This window comes from Phaethon aethereus (genome assembly GCF_964289735.1).
Source record: "Phaethon aethereus genome assembly, chromosome: W".
In the NCBI taxonomy this organism is placed as follows: domain Eukaryota; kingdom Metazoa; phylum Chordata; class Aves; order Phaethontiformes; family Phaethontidae; genus Phaethon; species Phaethon aethereus.
The window spans coordinates 36,457,512-36,475,193 of NC_138581.1; the positions used below are offsets into that span (position 1 = coordinate 36,457,512).

At 42.8% G+C, this 17,682-nt stretch overlaps 1 protein-coding gene across 1 annotated transcript in view; it reads right to left on the reverse strand.

The window, feature by feature from the left end:
* Nucleotides 1-429: 429 nt before the first annotated feature.
* The window catches only part of LOC309415208 (nuclear cap-binding protein subunit 1-like), a gene marked incomplete at both ends in the record, with an annotated part of 87,982 nt that continues 70,729 nt past the window's right edge, over nucleotides 430-17,682 (reverse strand). The window contains 3 exons of the mRNA XM_082012659.1: nucleotides 430-543; nucleotides 1,455-1,568; nucleotides 1,950-2,093. Of these exons, the coding sequence (XP_081868785.1) occupies nucleotides 430-543; nucleotides 1,455-1,568; nucleotides 1,950-2,093 (372 nt within the window). The remainder of the gene's footprint in view (nucleotides 544-1,454; nucleotides 1,569-1,949; nucleotides 2,094-17,682) is intronic.

Here is a 17,682-nt window from a genome sequence, read left to right on the forward strand (position 1 = left end):
CAAGATTTTATCAAACTGCTCACTGAAGAGGTGCATTTCTGCCACATCCACAAATCCTGTTTCACATTTCTGCAATTTATTTACTTTAACAGTCAGAGGTAACCAGTTCTGTAATTTTTTGACCTATTTGTTATTTTCATATAAATCACAGAGGGAAGAAGCAAAAATACTATCATAAAGTAAAGATTCAAACCAAATTAAAAGACAAATTAAAAGAGTACATACATTATCCCACACCAATCCTCTATCAGTCATAGCTAATAAAACTTATGATGCTAAACCAGTTACTATTAGAGTACTGTATTGCTTTACATAGGAACACATGAAAGCTGTTCTGAATTAAAGAGTTTCCTCTTTCCCCATGGTGAGCTTCTCTCATTAAAGAAAAATGGTTTTAAGTCTTGCAGATAAAACAACACAAGAAAATCCTCAGGCCTGCAGAGCACAAAATTGCTGAAATACAGCCAGTATGTGATGGTCCAGTTCAGCTGTAAACAGGAGGTTCTCCAGGGTCACCATGTACTGCTGAATTATCTGGTGATGCTGCAGATAAAAAGATAAACCTTTGTTGTTTTCATTAATCTTCATACGCAAGAACAGGCAGAAGGTTCAAGACATATTGAATCACAGATCAAATGTTTTTACTAGAACTAACAAGCACATCTAATTTCCACAACACATTAATCACTGTCGACTGCAAGAATGGAGCGTACATTGAAATCCCATTTTGAGAAGTACTGGGTTCCCTGCAGCTACTCAGTTCTAATCCTGATTCTGAATAGCGTGTAGAGGCAACTGCACAGATACGCTAGGACTCAGGACTTTTGCTTTAGCGTTAAGTAATTTTTATGATCAGGGTAGAGACTAACCCATAGGGGGAATTATGCCATTAATCCCTTGCAGCTTCCCATCCTCTAACACAATTTATGTTCATGTAAACACAAATAATTTTCTATTACTCTGGCTGTTGCTTTCAGGCAGTTACTTAACTGGCTTTTTACATCTGTTGCCAGATTTAACATAGAGCCAAGAGTTCCAAAGTATATTTTAAAATAGCTATTCGTTGTAATCGGATACATAAATTTTCATCCACTTCAGCACTTATTTTGGTATACTTGTTCTCTCAAGACTCTACCCTATAACATGTGGTAAGAAAAACTCAGCTACATTTACAACCACATCTCAATATTGTTTTGTACTATATTCACAGTGCAAGAAACAATTCAAGGAGCTCACCCTCCAGTCATTTAGCAAGTCTGTAGCAAAGATGGGGTCAAAACCAGAGGCAGACACAGCCAAAACTCACACTAGTCCCTGAAAAAGACTGGTGATACCAGCTATGTCTGTTCTAATGGACCCGGTAAAAATAAGTGACCAAGCTCAGCTCTCAAATCATGTAAGCTTTTCTTTCCGGCAGCTGCCCAAAGCCTTCCAAACCAATAAGTGAAACTTACCTGTAGGAAGATTTGCTGCAACCTCTCTATACAGCTTTTGTACCAAGGTGTAAATATGTCAATCCCACCAGTTTCACAGCGCACTAAGTGTTCAGTTAACAACATAATGAAACGCTGTAGAAGAACACAAATAGAATGTTGGTTCAGCAAATCTTTTCAGATGAAAATAGGTTACTAGCCTCAGATGAGATAATCCATGGGACATTTGACAGACAGAAGCTTTGAACAGCAATGTCAGAATGAATATTCCACTTAGAAGACACTAAGTAGAGTAACTACTTCTATTGAAAATACCTTTTGTTTGTTTAGGAAATTGCATGCTATCAAAAGAACTCGTTTTCTCAGGCTCTTGATGCTGAAACAATTCTTGTTTAGGGGAGTTAGGCAGTTCTTTGATTCTTATCCAGAATAAGCTCATCTACCCCTTCCCATGTACTCACCCCAAGAAAATGATTAAGATACAAATGATGCTTCAAAGACAGCACCCATCATTACCTGGAATATAACAAGGAAGAGATTCTTCTGTTCACTCTGGGCTGATTCTACTCTCTCCTGCAAGCGTTCTATTTGCTCTTCTAGAGGTCTGTCTTCCCTATCGCTACTTCGGTCATCGTTGTCATCATCTTCATCACTTTCTCGCTGTAAGTAAAAACGAAACACAACTAACTGGAAATGTGACTACCTGTGGATTCTGCTAGTATTCATTGGAATGATAAACAGGCCTCTTGATTGACCAAATACAAAGTCTGCAGCACAACTGAAGCTGCTCTGTACCTTTCAAGTGCTATATGTTGAGGACTGCTTACTTTATAAATACAATTCAAGGAGGAAATTTGGAAGGAAGGAGAATGAGAAGCTTAAACTGAATCATCGTGAGACAATGCCAGGATGGAAAAGGCCTGGAAATAAACAAACAAAAAAACTAAAGAGAAGAACCATGGCAGGTTGTACTGGGTCTGGTTCGGGTGGAGTTAATTTTCTTCATAGCAGCCCATATGGTGCTGTGTTTTGGATTTGTGACTAAAACAGTGTTGAAAACTCTATTGGGTTTATGTGGCAGGGTTTTGGCAGTGGGGGGGGGGCTGCAAGGGTGGTCTCTGTGAGAAGAGACCGGAGCCGCCCTGTGCTGGACACAGCTGGTGCTAGCCAGCTCCAAAACAGACCCACCATTAGACAATGCTGAGCCCATCAGAGAAGCTGGTGGCACCTCTGTGAAACATATTTAAGAAAGGGCAAAACGCTGCACAGCAGAGAGAACTGAGGGGAAAAAAGTATGAGAAACAATCTTGCAGACACCAAGGTAAGAGAAGAAGGAGGGGTGGAGGTGCTCCAGGCACTGGAGCAGAGATTCCCCTTCAGCCTGTGGAGAGATCACAGTGGAGCAGGAGGATATTCCCTGAAGGACTGCAGCCTATGGAGAGAACCCATGCCGGAGTAGAGAAAAAGTGTGAGGAAGAAGGAGGAGCAGAGAGGAACTGTTATGAACTGACCACAACCCCCCATTCCCCATCCCTCCTGCAGTGCTGAGGGGGAGGAGGTAGAGTCGTCAGGAATGAAGGAGTGAAGTTGAGCCTTGGATAAATGTTGGGGAGAAGGTGTTGTTTTAATTTTATCTTTATTTCTCACTACCCAAATCTATTTTAATTGGCAATAAATTCAATTTTTACCCAAGTCGAGTCTTTTTGTGCCCATAATGGTAACTGGTAAGTGATCTCCCTGTCTTTATCTTGACCCATGACATTTTCCATCTCTTTTATCCTCCTGTCCTGTTTAGGAGGGAGAGTGAGAGAGTGGCTGGGTGGGCATCTGGCTGCCAGCCAAGGTCAACCCACCAAAAAAACACACTAATGTTTTAGCTATTGCTGAACAGTGCTCTCACAGTATCAAGGCCTTTTCTTTTTCCCACTTTGCCCCTCTAGTGAATAGGCTGGGGGTGGGCAAGAGGCTGGGAGGGGACACAGCTGGGACAGCTGACCCAAACTAACCATATTCCATGCCATATTGTAACCAAGGTGGTAGAGAATTAAAATAAAATAGGGTTAGAAAATAGGTTTGTGAATTTGTAGCAAGTTGTAACTATAAGAACATTATGCACCAGCAATGCTGCTCGAGAACCCACCTAACCCTTCCCATCTTGATTTAATTATCAAGGAGTTAAGTGTAACATTGTGATCATGGTATTATGTTTTGTTCTAATAACAAGTAGCTAGAAAGAAGGAACACCTTGGTCAGTTCTACGGTCCGGTGGGTAGGTAATTATTCATTCTATAGTCTTGTCTTAAAACAAAGGACTGTGGGGTGAGTGATTGCATATTGGACCGACAGCCCGTGAAGATCTATTGAGTGGAGTGTTGCCAAGCTTAAGTGAACTTTGTAGGAAAGGTAATTCCGGCAGGGGGAGATCGCGACCACCGACTCAGAGACCACCCACTCAAGAAACCCTCCGACTCAAAAGATTAAGGAAGTAAAATCCCAAGAAATCATAGTGAGCATGCGTGGTCATTTACATGGTAGGCGAGGAATACTTAACCAATCATTGTATGGACACTTGATGAATATGTATTAATCTTGCCTATAAATGTTTGATTTTTGAACTGATCGAGGGAACACGATTTAGGAGGAGCTATCCCCCGTGTTCCCGGCGCCATGAATAAAGAATGCCTGCCTTTTAACACTACATTGGTGTTACGAGGTTTATTCCCGATTTCGGTGACAGTTTTGGCGACCCAGATGGGACCCTGCTTGTGAATCTCAACGGATCCGTGGGATCACGGGACCTCCAGCTGGCACCGAGGGATTCTCGGGGAGAACCTCTGATCCCCGGACCGAAGAATTCTGAGCAAGTCCCCTGGAAAGGTAATAAGGCATTCTTTAAAGGATTGAAGTAACGTGGGTTCGAGTCCCACTAGCTCGCTCGTAAGGCGCGGCGAAAGCTACGCAGAGTAGGGCTGAAAGGTACCTCTGGAAAGGGTGAGCGTACGAGACCCTCACAAGGAATGCCTGCCTATAAGACGCGGCCAAAGCCTCGCAAGGTTGGGCTAGGGGCCCAGGTAAGGATGTTGGGGGATTTCTAGCAGGGGGCTAGAAGATCCAGAGGGACCCTCGAGGAGAGTAGGGGTCCCTCCGACTAGTGCCTGTGATTGATAGTGCACAATCACACCCACTAGTCTTGGGAAGATGGGAACATTTCCGAGTAAAAGATCTATCCCACAAAAAAAACACCTTTGGGATGTATTTTGAGGCATTGGAAAAATCTGGGAGGTGATCCTCTGACTCGGAAGCAATTAACTGAATATTGCAATCATTGGTGGCCAATGTATGTCCAAGGTTGGACAGTGGGGAGAAATGGCCAGAAAATGGGACATTGCAATATAACACCATTTTGCAATTAATGTTGTTTTGTAAAAAGGAGGGTAAATGGGAAGAAATGGCTTATGTTGATTTATTCTTCACACTACAAAATCATCCAGAATGGCAGACAGTGTGGAATACATCTGTATGATCCCATGGTAAAGATTGTGAAAAAGGGAAAATGTGATGATAACTCGAAAAGGGGTTGTTCTACTTATAATACTAAAGAAAATTGTTGGAAAAATGGAACTGAGGAGGAAGATATTAAATTAATGGTTGCTCCTCACCAAAGGTGGGAAAGGGGAAGAGAGGTCCAAAATTCGGAGGATGATAGTCCTCCTACTTCTCCCAAGGAAGGGGAAGAAGTGGGATTTAGTCCAATTTCAGGAAGAACACGGGGAAGGAGGGAGGAAGTAAGACTAACTTCCCTCCAAGCCCCTCTCCGAGAAGCAGTGCGGAATGATGGTTCAGTGGTGGTGAAAGTTCCTTTTTCAATTACTGATTTAAGATCATGGAAAGAGACTGCAGGTACCTATCGGGAGGATCCCGAAAGGGTGGCTAAGGTAAAATGCTTGAAATTGCTTGGGCTGTATATAACAATAGAGAAAAAGAAAAAGAGGTGAGGCAAGCCCGAAGGGGTGGAAAGCTACTAGCAGTTTTGGCAGGGAATAACAGGATAGGCAGAGGGAGAGGACGAGGAATGAATATCGGAGAGAGAAGGAAAATAAGCCCCAATTAGCAGAAGATCAATGTGCTGTTTGCAAGAAGCGTGGGCACTGGAAAAGAGAATGTCCTAAGGCAGGAGAATTAGATCCGGCTCTCCAGGCAATTAAATTAATGACTCTGGATGAAGAACTATGAAGGGGAACGGGGCAATCAACCCTAGCTGAACCTCTGGTTACATTGAAGCTAGGGAATGAAGAAATAGAGTTTCTGGGGCTACTTACTCAGTATTGAATACATGTAAAGGGAGATTTAGTCACAAATCAGTAGATGTTGTTGGTGCGACAGGGCGGAAGGAAAATTGGCCATTTTTAGAGCCATTAAAGTTTAAATTGGGAAAACAATGGGTAACTCACCAGTTTCTGTATATGCCTGGATGTCCACTGTCTTTGTTGGGACAAGATCTATTGAGTAAATTAGATGAACAAATAACTTTCAAAGACGGAGAGATTAAATTGTTAATACCAGAATCAAAAGCCATAGAGGCAAGAGTGTTTATGTTACAGGATTCCTACAGGGAAGAACAGATTCCAGAAGAAGTGGAAAATGCAGTTATTCCTTTGGTCTGGGCGAGTGGAATTCTGAGACGATCTAAATTGGCAGAGCTGGTAAAGGTGATTTTAAAACCTGGAGCCAAACCGGTAAGACAAAAACAATATCCTATTAAGTGGGAGGCTCAAAAAGGATTAGAGGGGTTGATTACAAAATTTTTAGAATGTGGACTATTGGTAGAGTGTGAATCAGAATATAACACTCCCATATTACCAGTAAGGAAATCCGGAGGTAAGGAATACCGATTGGTTCAGGATTTAAGAGTTTTAAATCAGATAGTCCAAGATATACACCCAGTAGTGGCTAATCCATATATTTTACTGCCTTCTTTGAAAGAGGAACATAAATGGTTTACTGTACTAGATTTAAAGGATGCCTTCTTCTGCATACCTCTAGATATAGGCAGCCAAAACGTATTTGCTTTTGAGTGGGAAAGTCCGGCCACAGGATGAAAGACCCAATTGACATGGACTGTACTTCCACAAAGATTCAAAAGTAGCCCTACGATATTTGGGAATCAATTGGCCAAGGAATTAGAGATATGGAAGAGACAGGACCAAAAGGGAAGTGTTCTGCTATCAGTTTACTAAATTTCCTAGGCCAAGGAGGATATAGAGTCTCCAGAAATAAGGCCCAAATAGGAAAAGAAACAGTAATTAATTTGGGATTTGAAATATCCCAAGGACAGAGACAATTGGGAAATGAAAGAAAAGAAGCTATCTGTCAAATTCCTGAACCAAGTAGCCCGAAAGCATTGAGAACTTTTCTGGGAATGATTGAGTGGTGCCGACTTTGGATTTTGGATTATGGATTGCATGTAAAGCCACCGTATGAGGCTTTAAAGGAATCCAAGGATCAGTATCTGACTTGGACACCTCAATGTCAGAAATCATTCAAAGAACTGAAAAAGGCATTAATGATGGCACCTGCTCTGGGATTACCTGATGTGACCAAACCTTTTGAGTTGTTTGCACATGAAAGGCAACATCTGGCTCTTGGAGTGCTGACACAATGGCTGGGACCCTGGAGACGACCAGTGAGGTACTTCTCTAAACAACTTGACAACGTGAGTAAAGGATGGCCAGGATGTTTACGTGCTGTGGCAGCAACAGTATTGCTGATCCAAGAAGCTCGAAAATTGACCATGGGTCAAAAGATGGTGGTATACGTACCGCATATGGTAATAACTGTTCTAGAGCAAAAGGGGGGGGTCACTGGCTATCCCCCAGCAGAATGCTGAAGTATCAGGTTGTCCTATTGGAACAAGATGATGTGGCATTGAAAACCACACCGATTGTTAATCCAGCAATATTTTTGTCAACAGAGAATCCAACAGGAAATTTAGAACATGATTGTTTGTTAACTATTGAACAAGTTTATTCCAGTAGACCAGACCTGAGAGATGAACCTCTGGAAAAGCCTGATCTGGAGTTATACACAGATGGAAGCAGTTTTGTACGAGAAGGAAAACGAATGGCTGGATATGCTGTTGTCACCACCTCTGAGGTATTGGAATCAAGGACACTACCTGTAAGTACCTCAGCACAGAAAGCAGAATTGGTGGCGTTGAGGCGGGCTCTACAAATAGCAGAAGGAAAAAGGGTTAATATTTAGACTGATTCTAAATATGCATTTGGTGTGATCCATGCTCATGGGGCCCTCTGGCAAGAAAGGGGACTGCTGTCAGCCCAAGGAACATCAATAAAGTATAAAGAAGAAATTCTCCAACTCCTGGAAGATGTGCAGAGACCGAAAGAAGTGGCGGTAACGCATTGTAAAGCTCATCAATTTGGTCAGATGGCTGTAAATATAGGTAATCGATTGGCAGACAAAGCTGCAAAAGAGGCCGCAGAACGAGGTATCCTTGCACTAGTACCAGTAAAACAAAAAATCAGGTGATAGTAACCCCACAAATTATGACAGAACTCGCAAAGGAAAAACATGAACAAACACACTGGGCAGTAGATGCAATGGTTTCAAGTTTAAAAACATCTGTAGTATGTGTAGGAAGGACAGGAATAGTTAAATCAATAACAGCTAAATGTCCAATCTGCCTTAAAAATAACCCCATGAACCAAAAGAGGCCACCTCTAGGAATGATAAAACAAGGAAATTCTTCAGGAGATTACTGGCAAATTGATTTCTCTGAGTTACCCAGTCGGAATGGATACAGGTATTTATTAGTACTAATTGATACATTTTCTGGATGGCCGGAGGCCTTCCCTTGCCGCACCAACAAAGCTAGAGAGGTAGTTAAAGTGTTGTTGAAGGAAATAATACCAAGATTTGGGGTGCCAATAGGAATGTCTTCTGATAGGGGACCACACTTTGTGGCAGATGTAGTTCAAAAGATCAGCAAAATTTTGGGTATAAAATGGGACTTATATACCCCTTGGAGGCCACAATCGAGTGGAAAAATTGAGAGATTGAATCAAATGTTGAAAAGACAAATAAGTAAAATTTGTCAGGAAACATCTTTGAAGTGGCCACAGGCTTTACCACTAGCTCTCTTGAGAATCAGGATCCAACCAAGATCAAGAGATGGTATAAGTCCATATGAAGTCCTGTATGGTAAACTGTACCAGACTCCTTTAATCCCAGGGGATGTGAAGGTAGCTGGGGAAACTGATTTGAAAGTGTATCTAATTTCTTTAGGAAAAGTCCTTGGAGCACTTTGGAGATATATTGTGCTGACTAGGTCACTTGCCTTGGATACGCCTGTACATCAATATCAGCCAGGTGATCTTTAAACTTGGAACTCTGAACCACTGCAGGAAAAGTGGAGGGGACCATTCTAGGTACTGTTAACAACTTATACTGCAATCAAGGTTGGAGGAGTGGAACCGGGGATACACTACACCCGAGTGAAGAAGGCCCCATCATGGAAGGTCATCAATAGGGATTCAGAGACTACAAAGTTGACTTCAAAACATGTTTAAGAAATTATCTTTGGAAATATGGAAAAACAGGTTTTGATTTGGAAATTGATGATGTTGGGAGCATTGTTTGGGGTAATAATAGACCAATTGGAAGGGAAAGTTGGAGGCGAAGTAGGACAACTAATACACGTCCCAAAAAGAACCCCAGAGGAGAACTTAATGATAGGATTGATAAAGGAATTTGCTGATCTGCAAAATGTAATCCAAATAACTGCATGTCTTCCAATTCCAAGAGCAGTAGGTGAATCAATTCTGTGGGGAATCTTAACAACAAATTTGAGCGCAGTAATCACAAGGGATAAACAATTATGCAAAGAAATAAGTAGAGGCCTCCCTGTACATGATCCCAAGGAAGCTGGACGTGTAGTCCATAATTGTGAAAATCAAACTAAGCGAGAGGCAGAGGTTGCATGGGATTCAGTGTGGTCTATGGCTATTTTATCTCAATTTCAATATATGGCTAATACTTCATGGTGTTTTGCCTGGGACGGAACAGTCTTTACAGTTTTCCCATCAGTTAATGACAGGGGAACCACATCCAGGGAAAAGGAAGACATAGTACCCTGGTGGAATTGTAAAAAGATATATAATTGCAGTACAGTTGATAAAGCAGTCCAAGAAGTTCCTCCCTTAGCAGCTGCATTGAAATATGGGTGTTGGTGCAGAGGACTCAAGAACGATTTAAATTTGACTAGTGTATATAAAATTAGAAAGGGATCAATATTTAGTTGTAGAAGGTCTACAGTTCAGAGCCCGGGACATTTAGTTTGGACAATGAGTGATGGAACTTGGACCACCCATTTACCAGTGGACGGGAAAGTAAAATTACTTTAGGAATGCCAACATTATGTCCAATCTGAAAGAAAGCTCCCTTTAGGGGAGATTCTGAAAATTTAAAGTTAATATGGACAAAAAGATCACAAATTGATAATGATGATTGGAATGAACCCTCGACAGGAGTGAAACTTGGATGGGCCTTAGAATCCTTATTGACTCCCTTGGCAACTTACAGGAATAGGGATTGGTTATATAAGTTGACAGGTCAAGTGAAAAGATTAGCCAAAATAACGAGGAAAGGATTTAAACAACTGAATTTACAGTTACAAGCGACTTTGAAGATGACCCTACAAAATAGGATGGCTCTAGATATGCTCTTACTAAAAGAACATGGAGTTTATGGATACCTGAGGGATAGGATAGATCATTGTTGCATACATATCCCAAATGTTACCCAGGATGTTGAATATGATTTGGACTTATTGAGAAAAATAGAAAAGGATACTCAGGAAATGCAACAAGACATGCAAGAAAATTGGTTTGATAAAATTTTCAGTGGATTGGGATGAAACTTGAGTTCTTGGGTTAAGTCCTTAATTGGTACTGTGTTATTATTATTAATAATATCTTTGGGAATATTATTCATTTATCATTGTTTGAAAAAGGAATTTACAAAAAGAGCTACCATTGATAGCAGAATTACACTTGCATTGACTACAAAACACCAAAATTTAAATGGGCTAACTAATAATGCTCCTACCATCATACAATAAAGTGATTGAATGTTAATAAGGAAATTAATTTGTAATGGAAGTATTGAAAAGAAATTATTTCAAAACTTCCAAAGGGGGGAAATGTAACCAAGGTGGTAGAGAATTAAAATAAAATAGGGTTAGAAAATAGGTTTGTGAATTTGTAGCAAGTTGTAACTATAAGAACATTATGCACCAGCAATGCTGCTCGAGAACCCACCTAACCCTTCCCATCTTGATTTAATTATCAAGGAGTTAAGTGTAACTTTGTGATCATGGTATTATGTTTTGTTCTAATAACAAGTAGCTAGAAAGAAGGAACACCTTGGTCAGTTCTACGGTCCGGTGGGTAGGTAATTATTCATTCTATAGTCTTGTCTTAAAACAAAGGACTGTGGGGTGAATGATTGCATATTGGACCGACAGCCCGTGAAGATCTATTGAGTGGAGTGTTGCCAAGCTTAAGTGAACTTTGTAGGAAAGGTAATTCCGGCAGGGGGAGATCGCGACCACCGACTCAGAGACCACCCACTCAAGAAACCCTCCGACTCAAAAGATTAAGGAAGTAAAATCCCAAGAAATCATAGTGAGCATGCGTGGTCATTTACATGGTAGGCGAGGAATACTTAACCAATCATTGTATGGACACTTGATGAATATGTATTAATCTTGCCTATAAATGTTTGATTTTTGAACTGATCGAGGGAACACGATTTAGGAGGAGCTATCCCCCGTGTTCCCGGCGCCGTGAATAAAGAATGCCTGCCTTTTAACACTACATTGGTGTTACGAGGTTTATTCCCGATTTCGGTGACAGTTTTGGCGACCCAGATGGGACCCTGCTTGTGAATCTCAACGGATCCGTGGGATCACGGGACCTCCAGCTGGCACCGAGGGATTCTCGGGGAGAACCTCTGATCCCCGGACCGAAGAATTCTGAGCAAGTCCCCTGGAAAGGTAATAAGGCATTCTTTAAAGGATTGAAGTAACGTGGGTTCGAGTCCCACTAGCTCGCTCGTAAGGCGCGGCGAAAGCTACGCAGAGTAGGGCTGAAAGGTACCTCTGGAAAGGGTGAACGTACGAGACCCTCACAAGGAATGCCTGCCTATAAGACGCGGCCAAAGCCTCGCAAGGTTGGGCTAGGGGCCCAGATAAGGATGTTGGGGGATTTCTAGCAGGGGGCTAGAAGATCCAGAGGGACCCTCGAGGAGAGTAGGGGTCCCTCCGACTAGTGCCTGTGATAGTGCACAATCACACCCACTAGTCTTGGGAAGATGGGAACATTTCCGAGTAAAAGATCTATCCCACAAAAAAAACACCTTTGGGATGTATTTTGAGGCATTGGAAAAATCTGGGAGGTGATCCTCTGACTCGGAAGCAATTAACTGAATATTGCAATCATTGGTGGCCAATGTATGTCCAAGGTTGGACAGTGGGGAGAAATGGCCAGAAAATGGGACATTGCAATATAACACCATTTTGCAATTAATGTTGTTTTGTAAAAAGGAGGGTAAATGGGAAGAAATGGCTTATGTTGATTTATTCTTCACACTACAAAATCATCCAGAATGGCAGACAGTGTGGAATACATCTGTATGATCCCATGGTAAAGATTGTGAAAAAGGGAAAATGTGATGATAACTCGAAAAGGGGTTGTTCTACTTATAATACTAAAGAAAATTGTTGGAAAAATGGAACTGAGGAGGAAGATATTAAATTAATGGTTGCTCCTCACCAAAGGTGGGAAAGGGGAAGAGAGGTCCAAAATTCGGAGGATGATAGTCCTCCTACTTCTCCCAAGGAAGGGGAAGAAGTGGGATTTAGTCCAATTTCAGGAAGAACACGGGGAAGGAGGGAGGAAGTAAGACTAACTTCCCTCCAAGCCCCTCTCCGAGAAGCAGTGCGGAATGATGGTTCAGTGGTGGTGAAAGTTCCTTTTTCAATTACTGATTTAAGATCATGGAAAGAGACTGCAGGTACCTATCGGGAGGATCCCGAAAGGGTGGCTAAGGTAAAATGCTTGAAATTGCTTGGGCTGTATATAACAATAGAGAAAAAGAAAAAGAGGTGAGGCAAGCCCGAAGGGGTGGAAAGCTACTAGCAGTTTTGGCAGGGAATAACAGGATAGGCAGAGGGAGAGGACGAGGAATGAATATCGGAGAGAGAAGGAAAATAAGCCCCAATTAGCAGAAGATCAATGTGCTGTTTGCAAGAAGCGTGGGCACTGGAAAAGAGAATGTCCTAAGGCAGGAGAATTAGATCCGGCTCTCCAGGCAATTAAATTAATGACTCTGGATGAAGAACTATGAAGGGGAACGGGGCAATCAACCCTAGCTGAACCTCTGGTTACATTGAAGCTAGGGAATGAAGAAATAGAGTTTCTGGGGCTACTTACTCAGTATTGAATACATGTAAAGGGAGATTTAGTCACAAATCAGTAGATGTTGTTGGTGCGACAGGGCAGAAGGAAAATTGGCCATTTTTAGAGCCATTAAAGTTTAAATTGGGAAAACAATGGGTAACTCACCAGTTTCTGTATATGTCTGGATGTCCACTGTCTTTGTTGGGACGAGATCTATTGAGTAAATTAGATGAACAAATAACTTTCAAAGACGGAGAGATTAAATTGTTAATACCAGAATCAAAAGCCATAGAGGCAAGAGTGTTTATGTTACAGGATTCCTACAGGGAAGAACAGATTCCAGAAGAAGTGGAAAATGCAGTTATTCCTTTGGTCTGGGCGAGTGGAATTCTGAGACGATCTAAATTGGCAGAGCTGGTAAAGGTGATTTTAAAACCTGGAGCCAAACCGGTAAGACAAAAACAATATCCTATTAAGTGGGAGGCTCAAAAAGGATTAGAGGGGTTGATTACAAAATTTTTAGAATGTGGACTATTGGTAGAGTGTGAATCAGAATATAACACTCCCATATTACCAGTAAGGAAATCCGGAGGTAAGGAATACCGATTGGTTCAGGATTTAAGAGTTTTAAATCAGATAGTCCAAGATATACACCCAGTAGTGGCTAATCCATATAATTCCGGCAGGGGGAGACCACCGACTCAGAGACCACCCACTCAAGAAACCCTCCGACTCAAAAGATTAAGGAAGTAAAATCCCAAGAAATCATAGTGAGCATGCGTGGTCATTTACATGGTAGGCGAGGAATACTTAACCAATCATTGTATGGACACTTGATGAATATGTATTAATCTTGCCTATAAATGTTTGATTTTTGAACTGATCGAGGGAACACGATTTAGGAGGAGCTATCCCCCGTGTTCCCGGCGCCGTGAATAAAGAATGCCTGCCTTTTAACACTACATTGGTGTTACGAGGTTTATTCCCGATTTCGGTGACAATATGACATCATGCTCAGCAATAAAAAAATGGAGGTTTGGTCAGAGAGTGCCTGGGCATTGGTCTGCTGGTGGGAGGTGGTGGGTGACTGCCTTTCTATCACTTGTTTTTTTTCCTCTTTCCTTCACTTATTAAATTGTCTTTATCACATCCCAGTTTTCTTGCTTTTGCTCTTCCTATTCTCTCCCCCATCTCACTGCAGGGGAAAGTGAGCGAGCAGCTGTGTGGTGCTTGGCTGCTAGCTGGGATCAACCCACCACACAGGTTTAAAGACTTGCAAGATCATTTTCTAGTGGAGCCACAAAAAGACAGTAGGCTGACTATCATCAACAGACAAATACCAGCTCAGTAACATATCCGTGGCAGACCTTCTTAAAAACTTGTCTAAACACTGTTCCAGAACTCAGATTTCATTCAAGAACCTCACTGATGTCACAGGACTGCCAAAAAACAAATAACTTTTGTGCCAGAACTCAGATGGAGCTGATGGGTTAGCACAGCTAGAGGAAAGGGACTGGAGCCCAGGGTGTTCAAGTGAGAAGACTACATATGAAACTTAAGTGGATGCTCTCCAATTAAAAAGGGCCAGAAAGGCAGCCAACCTCATAACAATAAAAATACTATGCTAATTCCCCTTTAAAAAAAGAGTACATTATATCAGATCTGCTATCTAGGAATTGGATAAGGAAAAGTTCTACACAAGGAAAGTCCTATAAAAGGCTCCAAGGTGCATGGAGCCTTTGTTGCAGCTGTCCCATGATTAGGGAGTCAAGCACCCTTTTAGCTGGTGCTTGGGAGAGGCCAGTATAAGAGCCATGCCTAAGCAGCAGCTCGTAGAGGGCAGCTAACTGACACAGTCAACAGGTGCAGTGGTTTGTGCATAAGGGTGCCTAAGCTGAATTTGTACCAGCAGAACAGTCTCAGGTATGGTGGTAACATGCCACAGGGCAGATTCCCCAGCAGTTGTTGGAGCAGCTGCCCCTGCCAGGGCAGAGGCTTCGACACAGACAGAGCTTTGGATGGTAAAAGCACCTCCCCAAGTCTCAAGCTGCAAGGGAGTGCCTGGGGCCTCTCTCAGACACCAGGAGAGAAGGTCCTCTGTTCTGCAGGTGTGCTGTCTTGGAGGAGCTGTGTTGCCCACAGGAAGAGTTATGGTAAGAAGTGAGCAGGCTGCACAGCCTGTGTTCCTCAAACATTATTCCTTGTACCAATTAATCTCAGACTGGCTGATGATTTGTGGCTTGTGCCAATCCTTTGTATCCATTGTGTTAACAAGGGCCACGTTACTCACCTCCCAATATGTTGTCTGGATGTGTAAAAGCCTTACTGAAATGAATTAAAATAGACCTTCAAAATTCTCTTCTTCCAAGCAATGATTTAGATCAGGAGGAGGAAAGCTCAGGGCAGGTGAGAAAATTTTGTGTCAGTGCTGGTAAATGTTTGTGGTGCACATCTCAAACCAAGATTAAAAAAACTACTTCCTCTGCCATGCTCCTAAGAATGGTGCCAAACCTAACTGTAACTAGTGTCTGATGTGACTGGATTTCCTATTTGTTTGCAGTCATACTGAATCATACTGAAAGGGTTAAATACCTGACAATCACTGGCTAAGACCTTAAACATGTAACTTCTTGCCTGACAAGATTAAACTGACCTTGAGTAAGCTCATTAGGCTTCCTGATAACAGGAACTCAGGACATTTATGCTGAGATAAGCACCAAAGAACTAGTTTAAAATGACCCCCTTGTACCATTCTGAGGCCGAAAGACTGATGAGCTAATTCAATGACTATATATGGACAAAGGAAGCCCAAAGTTCAACTAGCGGACAGCGTGAGGAAGACTATGGACGACCACCTGAGGGTGAAAAGACCCTAACCCTAATTTTACTGCGCATGCTCAGACTATGTAAATGAATTCCAGGAACTCATCACCATAAGACTGCCCTTCTCAGGGAATCTGATGAATATGTATGATTTTTCTGTACATGAACTGATGTGCTTTGTTAATCCGTTGGAACACTCGTGGTGGAGCGATCCCCAGTGCTGCCCAGCGCTGCAATAAAGAATGCCTGCCTTCTAAAACTTCAAACCAAGTGTTAGAGGGTTTTCTTGCCGACTTTTCCGTATCAATACCAGGGAGACATCTACCCCCTGGCTACATGGGTCCAGCCAGCACTGACAGCACAGGAGTAGCTGAATGGAATTAACAAGAGGCTGGCATGTGGAGAGCAGCCCGAACCTTTTTCAGTTGTCCACAGTGTAAGGTGCTGTTAGTCCTTGGGTCCATTAACTTCCAGAGAAACAAACAAGGAGGAAAATGCGATGCATAAAACTTAGATATAAACAAAAATGATTTAATGGCTAAAATATTCCCCACAGTGAATAAACTCCATAAATCTTTCCAGTCAAGTGCTTTAATATTTTCCCCTCTGAAACAAGGATCTAAAACAATTATAAGGTTTTAGCACGTGTCACTAATCAACTGTAAGTTTTGCAAATTTCTTAATATATGGAAGGATATTGATTACATGATTAGTTTGACTTCAGTATAGAATTCTTTAGCCTAATAACTGTGTGATACAAAAATATACTGAAACAGTGATACAAAATATACTGAAATCACAGTACAAATGTGAGCTACACTGAGCAAAATATAGCAATTGCAATATATGGTTCAATCATGAGATCAGTCTGATCTCCATTACCGGACGTAATTGCTAATTTGCCCAATACTACCCAACAGTACCATTCCACATGCTTCACCTAAGGGCAACAAAAGATGGTTGTTGTACCACCAAGGTTGGCTCCAGCAAGGCCCACTGATGGGCAAGGAACCCTTTGATGGGAAAACATCCACTAGGCTGTGGCAAGCCTCTGCAACCACATGAAGATGTAAGCACAAGCTGGTGGCCTTCCTCAAAAACTCCAGGGACAACCAGTCCCAGAAAGACCAATAAGATTCATGCAAGTGAGAAAGGTTGCTCAAGCTAATGCTGTGAAATGGCAGAGGGCACCAGTAATACTGGTAACAACTTCCAGGCACATGAAGGACAAGACGGTCATCGGGAGTAGTCAACATGGATTCACCAAGGGAGAGTCACGTTTGACCGACCTGAAAGCCACCGAGGCGAAGGGCTCTGTAGCGGAGGATTGTGCCGGGGGACCCTTCTGAAAGTGGCAAAACCACAAAGGCAAAAGCGCAGGGAGAGGGGACCTCAGCCCCCCCATCCCCCCGAGCCGGCAGAGTGAGCTTCTGACGAGCGGCAGTTCTGACGGCGTGGACGGGGACAAGAGTGACGGCAGCCAAAGCCCCTCACATACAAGAGCAGCCCTCAGGGAGCGCAAGCGACCAGGAGCACAGTGAACAGGGTGGGCAAACCGGGCAAGGTGCGGCACGGCGTGCAGGGAAGGTGTGCAGGGAGGGGTGCAGTCCCCCCTCCTGGCTCTAGAGGCTCACTCTCTCAACGAGTGGTCATCGCCCTCCCAGAAGAGGACCCAGCTATGGTCTCCACTCGGCCGAAAGCCATCGCCAGAAGGAATGAGGCGACCCAGACGGAGCTCCCACTCAAACACATGGCTGTCCAGGTCTCCGGCTGCAAGGAGTGCCTGAGCCTGTCACTTGTGCCAGAGGGCAGCAGAGACAACACCTGTGTGCGGTGTGACCAGGTGAACGATCTGCTCAGCCTGGGGGCAGAGCTGACAGAGGAAGTGGAGAGGCTAAGGAGTATCAGGGAGTGTGAGAGGGAGATAGATTGGTGGAGCCACACCCTAC